General features: G+C 31.0%; 1 protein-coding gene across 1 annotated transcript; it reads right to left on the bottom strand.

Annotated features, from left to right (window-relative positions):
* Window positions 1-2451: 2451 nt before the first annotated feature.
* Window positions 2452-3030, bottom strand: LOC105762212 (uncharacterized). The gene has a single exon (XM_012580105.2). It carries the CDS (start codon window positions 3028-3030, stop codon window positions 2452-2454), a length of 579 nt encoding a protein of 192 aa, XP_012435559.2.
* Between the last annotated feature and the right edge of the window lie 8678 nt (window positions 3031-11708).

Here is an 11708-nt window from a genome sequence, read left to right as displayed (position 1 = left end):
TGACATTTATACACGATTTAACGATTGATACCAAGATTATTGAAAGATTCGGCAAGAAATGAAAAAGATTAGTTAATCGAACGTAAGATTAGCGTCAGATAGAAATATTACAAAAATTCAAGATCTAAACATTGGAAACTAGGTATACTTACTGATCCTTGGCAAAGTTAGGGATGCTATTAACGATAATTACAAAATTGATAGAAAGAACAATTGAATAGAGGATGATTTGATTCGGGAAAACAAAATAATTATCAACAATCAGGATGAAAATATGGTGTAAAGAAAAAAGAAAGAGAATAAATAGAAAGCTGGAGGCAAATTCTATTAAGATTTGAAAAGCGACAAATTGAAATTCTAATTAAGAAAAGAAGATAAAAAGATGGTGGAATTCTAATTCTATTAGAATTTTGAGGAAGGGCGAGATATGAATTTTAATTAGGAAAGAATTGGTTAAATTTTTTGGGTTTGTAGGGGCGTCACATGCAATTTTCACAAGACTTTGTTGAAATTTGAAATTAAAATGAAACGGGGAAAGGAGGTAGAGGCTCAAACTCAAGTAACCATTGGGCTATCGCCCATTTCTTATTTATTTTTAATGCTTAATCATATTGATATGTTTTGGGGCGTTTTTGGTGAAATTATGAAATAAAAAGGGAAGGAAGGAGCTCAAACTTGAGTCTAGAAGGGTACCAACGCCTTAAATGTTGGGCTACTGCTCATTTCTTATTAAATTTTATCCCCAACAATTTATATTTTATGTTTTGTTGAAATCTCAAAATTAGAAAAGAAAGAGGGACTTGAACCTAGGACCTCATGAAAGGATTCAAGCATGCTAAACATTAGGCCTAAAGCTATTTCTTATTTTATTTTAGTGTGGTTTTTATCTTAGGTTTGTTGAAAATTAAAAGAAAAAGAAATGGGAGGAATGAGATTTGAACCTAGGTTCTTTAGGGAAAAAAGTTAACACTTAATTATTAAGCCTCAATCCTACTTCATGCTTAGTCTTATTTCTTAACTGTATATATTTATTTCAGGCTCAACTTACTTATTCTTTATTAGCTTACACATTTACTCAATTTTTATTAACTTATTTAACATCTTAGTCTATATATAACAATTAATACCCATAGTTAAGTCTCAATATTAATATTTTAATTCATTTCACCCTTAGTAAACTCTAATAAAATGACTTAGATACACGGAAACCATCAAGCCTAATATTCATTTCTTATTTAACATATGGCATAAGTAACATTCAGTAATTCAACAATTAAATCATATGTACAATATAAAATAATTTAATAAGGGCAATAATTGAAAGAAAATTCTAGAACCGATAAGTAAAACTCATTTAATTTTTAAAGAAAAGTTTAAGGACTAAATCATAATTTTAGTAAAATATTATAGTAAAACACTTTTGTAGAATCGAGAGTAAAATTATGGAATTATCCAAATAAGACTTAATCATTCAAAATTTCAAGTCATTTCATAGCATTTAGGGATTTCAATAACATAAAAATCAAGACTCAATTGCAAAGATAACAAAACAAACCCACCTACATATGACACATTGATACCTATACATATTATTTCGTGTTTTTATGTCAATTTTTCCTATTCTAACATATTGTATATCATATATAGATTATACAAATCATGCTTAGTTACAGTAAAACATACATGAACACACTTTAACAATTATGCGTATTCAAACTTAAATCAAATCAATCAATCAACCACAAACCCAATTCTTCTAACCATCTTTTGTACTCTTCTTTATTATAGTGAAATCTTCTTTTGCCCATAGTTTTTTTATCCACTTTTGAGGAGTTTTTCACGAAAAATTTACGTGTTCGATCTTTTCAATTTTATTATATTTACTTGTTTGTTGCATACACGGATTACACATTCGAACTCAAAATTTTTTTAAGGACTTCATCATAAACCCAAAAAATTACATTTTTAAAAGATTTTTCACAAAGATGCCCATTTTGAGCATCACTGACTTTGAGATATCAATTTTGAGCATCACGACAGTGCTAAAACTTTCATTCAAACTCGAAATTTTTTCTAGAATTGAACGCAAACCCAAAAATTATATTTTTAAAAGATTTTTCACAATTTATTTCTCAAAGATAATTCTGTAGATGATTTGATCATAGCAAAAAAATCAATAACAAATCTCCGTTTTATATTTTCTTAAATTGTTCAAACTAATAAATTGGTTGCGAGGAAGCTATATATATACAAACAAAAATAATATAGTATATAACTGAAAAAAAAAAGAGAGGAATTTGGCGAACCATTTGTAATCTGATATTTTGATCTAAAATCTAGCCTTTCTCACTTTGACAATGGTCACACAAACAACAGTAGAATCAAATTAAATCATATAAAACAATCAAGCAACACGGAAATGATATTGAATCCCAACTTACTCCCACCATTTTAGAGCTTAATTTTGGTCTTACAAATCGACTCAACGCTTTGAGATTGGATAAAAAGGGAGATATCACATCTGCTAGGAACCGATGCCTGAATCTTGAAAACCTTAAACATGGTCACCTTCCCATGCATCGTCGCATCCGTCGACAAGTTGACGGAACCCGCCAAAACATCCTCCCAAAACGAAGCGTTTGCAGTCAACCGATCCATCATGAAAGCCGCGACAGTGCTGATATTCAGCTTCCCATGTGCGGGAACCCGCGCTTGCTCGATCGGAACCGTGCCAACCACATCCCCACGATAGTTTACAAAAGCCGTTGCGTTCTTGAACTTGAAGCTCCCATAATTACGGTTGTTAATGGCGACGATCATCGCTACCGAGACGTTAACGTTTGCTGTGCTTAAATTCGAAATCCCTCCTAGACCAAAACCAATGTTTTCGAGGCCTTGAGGGTAAATTGTGATTTCTGGGTCCTTGGGTTTGAAAACAGTAAAGGCCAAAATAGTGAAAATTATAGCAATCATAACTATGAAAATTGCAGTCACCGCACAGCAAACTTTGAGACCTCGAGAAGTGCCCATATTGAGATGATTGCAAATTATGATGATAATTCCAATTAATTTGGTAAAATTGAGTATTAAATAGCAACAACTAAAGAAAACAAACAAAAGGATGTGCTTAATTTTGTTAGATTTTGAAAGTTGAATGCTCTTTGGACTTCGTCTTGAAATTTATTTTGTTTGGAGCTCTTTTATTAAAATTTGAATCCTAGTTTGATTTTAATAGTGTAGAGTTTGATACTTTTGGATTTTTAATTCCTCTTACGATATTATTAAAATATCTTTTATATAAATACTAAAGTATTTCTTCTCTTTTATATTTTCAATAAAAAAACTATCTAGGTTTTGCAACTTAAATTTTAAATACCAATACATCATATTTTACTTTTTATATAAATATATATTTGTTATACAACTTTTTACCAACATCATGTAGGTATCATAAAACTTGTGTATAATATAGGAAGAGTTTGAAGAAAAATATTAAGCTCGAAAAATAAGTTTAGACAAAAAAATTAGACTTGTTTAAATATGGGTCGAGCTCAAGCTTAACATTCAAGACTCGAGCCTGACACAACTCATTTTTCAAGTTTGAAATGTTTTATATTATGTTATTTTATATATTATGAAATTTATAACATATAAAAATTAAATCTATAATAATATATAATATTACTATAATGTAAACTTAAAAAATTTAAGATGACTATATAAAAACTATAATAAACAAAAAAATTTAAATTAATAAATAATAAATTAATATATATATAATATTTTAAACTTTTTTTAAAATAATTTGGGTTCTATTTACAAATTTGAGGAAGGTTTGATATTTTGGACTGAGTCAACATCTAATTTAGTTTTTTTGTAAAAAGTATTGGATAAAAGGTATGCTTAGAATCTTTTATGGGTTTGGGTTGGGTACTTAAGTATGCTCATAAAACAAAGAAAAAAAAATTCCCTTATCCAAGTCTAGGCCCAGGCTAGAGTATAAACCCATTTTATCATTTGATGTAAAAAATCAATTGTTTACACCTGATAATCCCTCCCTACAATGAGGGTGGAACTTCCTACTGATAATTTTAAGCATGGTCTAGGAAGAGAGAGGAAGTACACACTGGTTTCTCTGAAATGTGAGCAGGATTTTATGTTTTTATAAACTCTAATATATCATATTGTAAAAATAGAATGTCGGTAATTATAATATATCGCAAAGAAAAGAGAAATAAAAGTAAAGAACACACATATTTTTACGTAGAAATCCTTTTGGGAAAAAACCATGGGCAGAGGAGAAGAAAATTCACTATGTCAAATTCAAATGATTACAAGAGGAGTTTCGACTACATCTATTTATAGGTTGAAAAATCCTAATTCTAATCAAAGTCAAATATATTAGGCTAATAAATGCTAAATATATTATACTCATAAATACTAAATCTTCTAGACAGAAAATATATTTTGTTTAACTTGACTTGCAAGCAATCTCTTAGAATTTGGTCACATAACTCTAACAGTCTCCATCTTGACACGAATTCTCAACGAACAAGTTTTTCACCCATTCCATAAAACCCCTTAAGGGTTTAACTTCAACAATAAACACCAACCAAGTCTAAGCAATACTCAAACTTGGTTATAGGAAGTGACTTAGTCATCATATATGCATGATTTTTATGAGTACTAATTTTGCTCACAACAATATCACCACGAACAATAATATCACAAACAAAATGATACCAAACATCAATGTGTTTTGTTCTCTCATGAAACATTTGATCTTTTGTAAGAAAGATGGCACTCTGATTGTCACAAAACACTGTACTGTTTTAAAGGTCTTCATTAAGTTCACTAAAAAGTTCCTTCAACCAAATAGTTTTTTTACAAGCCTCAGTAATCGCCATGTATTCAGCTTCAGTGGTAGACAAAGCGACTGTAGTTTGCAAAGTGGCTTTCCAACTGATTGCACAACCTCCGATTGTAAAGACATAACCTGTGAGAGATCTTCTTCTATCAAGGTCTCTAGCAAAATCAACATCAACATACCCAATAACTCCATCTTTAGTTCTTCCAAACTGTAAGCACAAACATCAATAGTACTTCATAAGTATCTTAAAATCTACTGAACTGCTTTCCAATGTTCTTTACCAGGATTCGCTATGTATCTGCTAACTGCACTAGCTGCATATGATAAATTTGGACGTGAACAAACCATAGAATACATGAGAAATCCCACTGCACTAGAGTATGGAACATGTGACATGTACTCAATCTCATCATCTGATTATGGAGACAAAGCCGATGAAAGTCTGAAATGGGCTGTTAAAGGAGTACTAACAAGCTTAGCACTCTGCATATTGAGCCTGCAAAGAACTTTCTCAATGTACCCCTTCTGACTTAGGTAAAATTTAATTAATTTTCTATCTCTGAGAATCTCCATACCAAGTATCTTCTTTGTTGGTCCCAAATCTTTCATCTCAAATTCTTCACTTAGTTGGGATTTGACCTTTCTTATCTCTCCTTTATTTTTTGCTACTATTAACATGTTATCAACATAAATGAGTAGATACACAAAAGAACCATCAATATTTTTCTTAAAGTAAACACAATTGTCAAAACTACTTCTTTTGAAATCATGAGAAGTCATAAAGAAATCAAAACTCTTATACCACTATCTTGGTGATTGTTTCAAACCGTAAAGAGACTTTTTTAGCAAGCAAACATATTCCTCTTTTTCTGAGAATGTAAAACCCTCTGGTTGTTGCATGTAATTATCATCCTTAAGTTCTTCATGCAAAAATACAGTTTTTACATCTAACTACTCAAGCTCCAAATCATGCATGGCTACAATATCAAGCAAAGCTCGAATCGAACTATGCTTTACAACTAGGGAGAACACATCTGTGAAGTCCACTCCTAGAATTTGACTGTAACCCTTTGCAACAAGGCTTACTTTATATCTGGGTTCTTCACCTTTTGGAGTCCTTTCTTTTAAACACTCATTTAAAACAAACAACCTTTTTACCTTTAGAAAGTTTCACAAAATCCCATGTTCTATTTTTGTGGAGTGATTTCATCTCCTCTTGCATAGCAAACATCTACTTTTCTGAGTCTTCACAGCTAACTGCCTCAGAATAATTAGATGGTTCTTGGTTTGCATCTATATCTTCAGCCACATTTAAAGCATAAGCAACTAGATCAGCCTTGGCATACTTCTTTGGAGGTTTAATTTCTCTTCTAGTTCTGTTTTTTGTGATAGGGTATTGTGGTAAAGATACAACTTTATTCTAAATTTTTGCACTGGCTTGATGAGTCGACTCTATTGTAGATTCTGGATTAATTTGATGCTCCACCTGCTTTTAACTTTCTTTATTGGAAGAGTCTTTAAGAGATAAGTTAGGTAGCATAGCAGTTTCATGAAAAAAAAATCTCTGCTAATCGCAACTTTTCTATTTTCAGGACACCATAACTTATACCCTTTTACACCAGTTTTATAACCAAGAAAAACACATTTAATGAAACTCGATTCAAATTTTTCATTATCAACATGAGCATATGTAGGACACCCAAAGATCTTTAAATCAGAATAGTCAGTAGGATTACCAGACCATACCTCTTGTGGAGTCTTTTTCTCAATGGCAACGGATGGAGATTAGTTGATCAAAAAACATGCAATAGAGGCTGCTTCGGCCCAAAATGACTTTGGTAAGTTGGCATTTGACAACATACATCAAACCTTCTCCATGATCATTTTGTTCATTCGTTCTGCAACGCCGTTATGCTATAAAGTATGACGAACTGTCAAATGTCTCACGATCCCTTCTAACTTACACAATTTATTAAACTCATCAAAACAGAACTCTAAGCCATTATCTGGGCAGAGGTATTTTATTTATTTTCCCATCTGTTTTTCAATCATAGTTTTCCAAGACTTAAATGCGGAAAACACATCGCTTTTCTGCTTCAGGAAGAACGCCCAAACTTTTCTAAAAAAATTGTCAATAAAAGTTAGCATATAATTAGCTCCACCTCTCGAAGACACTCTAGATGGCCCCCATAGATCAAAATGAATATACTCCAACGTTCCCTTCGTGTTATGGATTCTTCTAGTGAATCGAACTCTATTTTTCTTCTAAAAAACACAGTGCTCACAGAACTTTAGTTTGCAAATTCCTTGCCCATCAAGAAGTCCTCTTTTGCTCAATTCTGCCGTGCCATTCTCACTCATATGCCCTAGGCACATATGCCAAAGTTTAGTAATATCATCATCTGACAAGAAAGAGGAAGCGACAGCTGTATCACCAGTAACAGTAGAACGATGCAAAACATATAACTTAGCAGTCTTTCTCTGCTCTTTCATCACAATGAGGGAACCTTTGAAAATATTCAAAAACACACTTTCAATTGTGTATCTATACCCTTTTTAAATCAAGAGTACTCATCGAAATTAAATTTCTCTTCAATTCTAGAACATGTCGCACATCACTAAGTGTTCTGACAACTCTGTCAAACATCTTAACTTTAATCGTTCCAACACCTGCAATTTTACACGAAGCATTATTTTTCATCAAAATAACACTTTCAGACACTGTTTCGTAAGTTGTAAACAAATCTCGATTGGGACTCATGTGGATGGTGCAGCCCGAATTAAGGATCCACTCCTCGCTCACTTTAGAATTGTTGACAGAAGCGACTAGAAGTTCACCATCACTATAGTCTTCTACAACATCAGCTTCACCGAAATTTTCTGGTTGTTTTCCCTTTTGATTCATAACCTCCCTTTTGATCTTGTTCGGTAGCTTATAGCACTCAGATTTAATGTGTCATTTCTTCTTTTAAAAGTTACAAGTTTGACCTCTATTTGAAGACTTCGATCTACCCTTAGATTTACAGCGAGGATTCCGTTCCTGTGTCCTTCCACGATCATTATCAGCATTTCAATCTTGTCTCCCACGAACAATTAGACCCTCTCCCTTAGAGTCGGGTTTAACCACAAGGTGTTTCATCTTATCATACAAGGTCAAAGAACCATAAACCTCATCAATTGTGAGAGACTCGCGGCTATATAAAATCATGTCTCTAAAGGTTGAATAAGATGGGGGCAATGAACAAAGTAGAATCAACCCTAGATCTTCCTTATCATACTGAACCTCCAAGGCCTTCAAGTTTGAGAGAATTTCTTTAAATAGTGTTAAGTGTTCGTGCACAGACGCACCTTCCCCCAAACGATGAGCATAAAGACGCTGCTTCATATGCAACTTACTGGTTAGAGTTTTCGACATACATATTTGTTCTAGCCTTTTCCATAATGCAGCGGCGGTCTTCTCCTTCATCACATCCTGCAAAATTTCATTAGACAAATACAGATGTAATTGTGTTAATGCCTTTTGATCCTTACGCTTCTTCTCTTCATCCGTTAATGTTGAATGCATCTTATCTATCCCTAGCAGGGCATCCTCCAGATCCATCTGCGCAAGAACTGCTTGCATCTTAATCTGCCACAACGCAAATCTAGTGTTGCGATCCAACAACAAAATTTCATACTTCAAAGACGCTATTACCATGATCGAGATGAGCAACTAGGAAGCTCAGATACCAATTTGTTAAAAATAGGACATTGGTAATGACAATTTATCGCAAAGAAAAAAGTAATAAAAATAAATAATACACAAATTTTTACGTGGAAACTCTTTCGGGAAAAAACCACGAGCAGAGAAGAAGAAAATTCACCATGTCGAATTCAAATGATTACAAAAGGAGTTTTGACTACATCTATTTATAGGTTGAAAAAACCTAATTCTAATGAAAGTCAAATATATTGTGTTAATAAATGCTAAATATATTATACTCATAAATACTAAATCTTCTAGAAAGAGGATATATTTTGTTTAACTTGACTTGCAAACAATCTCTTAGAATTTGGGTCACACAACTCTAACAGTCTTTCATAAATTAGTTTTAGTTGTTGACTCAACGTTGGGTAACCAATCTCTTAGAATTTGGGTAACACAACTCTATCACATATATTAAGTATTAACAATTAGTAACAAAAAAACATCATACACTATATTAGCGTGCTTTCAACTTTAACACTAACTCTAAATCCCTTGAGACTTTTACTAAGTAAATATCAATTGAATTTTTTAATACATTTTTTCCCACTATTTATCAACTATTCATATATTACTTTTTTGAACTCACTATGATGTTTTTATTGACATTATGAATTCTTTTAAGACTTTAGTTCAACTTTAATTATCTCACAGAGACTTGCAACTCTGTTAGCTATGATCCTTTGAACTACATAAGGCCATGCCTATCATACATTAAATCTTTATTGCTTTTATTCAACCTTTAATTAGTGTCTTTTATTTACGTCCTAATCATTTTTCCGCCCAAATAATACTAGGGGGATAACTAATCGAATAGGTGGGTTTAAGTACAATTGAACTCTCCTAATAGATGATATATGTCGTAAAGTCAACCAAACTCGTCAAAGAGCACAAAGTGCCAATATAGAACTCTACTGTAATGGTCAGGAACATATAGTGCAATTAGAGGTGGATCTTTATAAAGGCTTATGGATGGGGAATTAGTAATCCCAAAATTTTGACAATCTTTGATTCCTTTCTTCAAGTTTTAAAAAAATTTTAATTAGGCTCAAAATTTTTGAAAAAAAATTCATTTCTCCCTTGAAGTTTTTTTAAAAAATTAATTAGATCCCTCAAAATTTTAAAAATTCTCAATATACCTTTTAATTGTTTTGAAAATTCTAATTAAGTTCTCTTAAATTTTTTGAAAATTCTCTTTAATCTCACAAAAATTTTAATTAGATCATCAATTTTTTTTTAAATTCTCGTTAAACTCCTAAAATTTTTATTACATTCCCCAGGATCTGCCACTGAGTGCAATAAAAACCCCCTCCAAACTCTCCAAAGCACAAAGTGCTAACCTATACAAAGATGCAATACGACTACATGATCTTATGGCATATCATATGTATACCATAATTTCCTATCTAGCATACAAGTGCATTACTAGAGTTTTGATAATAACTACTATTATTCTTTCAATTATTTAAGTTACAAAACTTATGTTGTTTATTAATCCTTTAACTCTAATAATTTATTTTCAATTCCAACATGATCAACCATATCTACATGATATCTTTACAATCAAACTCATAATTCACTCAATATAACAATTTGTATTATATTAGTGCTACATGTATACTTATCTTATCCCATAGGCACCAACATTTTATCTTTTGATCTTTGGACCTATCATTTAGCATGCTTTACGCACTATTTAGTAATATTATTACTAACTATAATTTTAAGTCATACACAATGAAATTACCTAAACATCTAAACTCAAAAACATTATAAATTTAAAGCTTGTAGGGCACAAACCGAATTTCCAAGGCTTTTAACACTTGCTTAGGTTTTAATCTTCGACTACCTTAGTCTTACCTTTAGTGTCAGCCCTTCCTCACTTTCCCTAGCTTATGTGATTAAGTGTTGGGAGATATCTACCAAGTATATAAAGCAATAGAGAGTCAATAGCTTTAGCTAGAATGATAAATTTGAAGGTTTAAAATTTAATATATGTGATTTTTTTATTTATAGAAAATGAATTTTAGTACTTTTTCTTCTAATTATAAGAAAATGGTCAAATCCATTTTGGTTATCTCTCATGTGCCAAAATTTGAGATAATCTCTATATTTTAATTTCTATCATAATTTGCTTCATAAAAATAATATTATTGTTAATTATTTCAATTAAATTATTTACATGAATTTTTAAAATACTATTATAATAAAATTTACTTTGGCATGCTAAATTAGAATAAGTGTTTTAAAAGATCCATGTCGATTACTAAAATAATTGTGTTAATTATTTGGACTAATTAATAACAAGACTCCTTCCTTTTTTTCTTGTTTTAGTCATTATATAATAATGGTTAAATTCTAGTTTTGATCCTTCGATATGTTCACATTGAGGATTTAGTATTTATATTTTAATTTGACATAATTTGATCATCTACTTTTACAATAACATTAGTCTAAATAGTTAACATCCTTAACTATTTCGGTTAAAGTGATAATGTGAATTTCTCTTTAAAAAACCTCTTATAACACACACACACAAAAAAGCATGATAAGTTGGAATGGATATTTTTAAGAAATATTTGGCATCAACATTTTAATCGAAATAATTAAGAATGCCAACTATTTTGGCTAACTAATGATACTATGTAGAGAAACCAAAATTTGTCAAATTAAAACATAAATATTAACTCCTAAGTTTATACATAATAGAAGAACCATATCCATAATTTAACCTAAAACAATTTATACTTAATAAAATTAATTTTCATTTGATTTAATAAAAATTGATATTTAAAAAATTGTTTTTAATTTAATTTAATTTAATTTAATTTAATTAATAGGCTTAATAGTTAAAAACCTTAGTAAAAATGAAAAAAAATCAATTGAGCCTTTCAAAAAATGCACCCTATCAAGTCCTTAATGACCAGAAAAATAATCAACTATACTCTTCCATTAACAAAAACCATTAATTGACTAGTTTAATCATTAAATGCATTGATGTGGCAGCACCAAGAGATGACACGTGGTAAATGCTGACTTAGCATGTCACGTAAGCAAAAAAAATTCAATTTTATTAAAATTTTTAAATAATTT

The sequence above is a fragment of the Gossypium raimondii genome, chromosome 12 (assembly GCF_025698545.1).
Source record: "Gossypium raimondii isolate GPD5lz chromosome 12, ASM2569854v1, whole genome shotgun sequence".
NCBI classification, from domain to species: domain Eukaryota; kingdom Viridiplantae; phylum Streptophyta; class Magnoliopsida; order Malvales; family Malvaceae; genus Gossypium; species Gossypium raimondii.
This window is presented reverse-complemented; position numbering and strand designations above follow the sequence as displayed.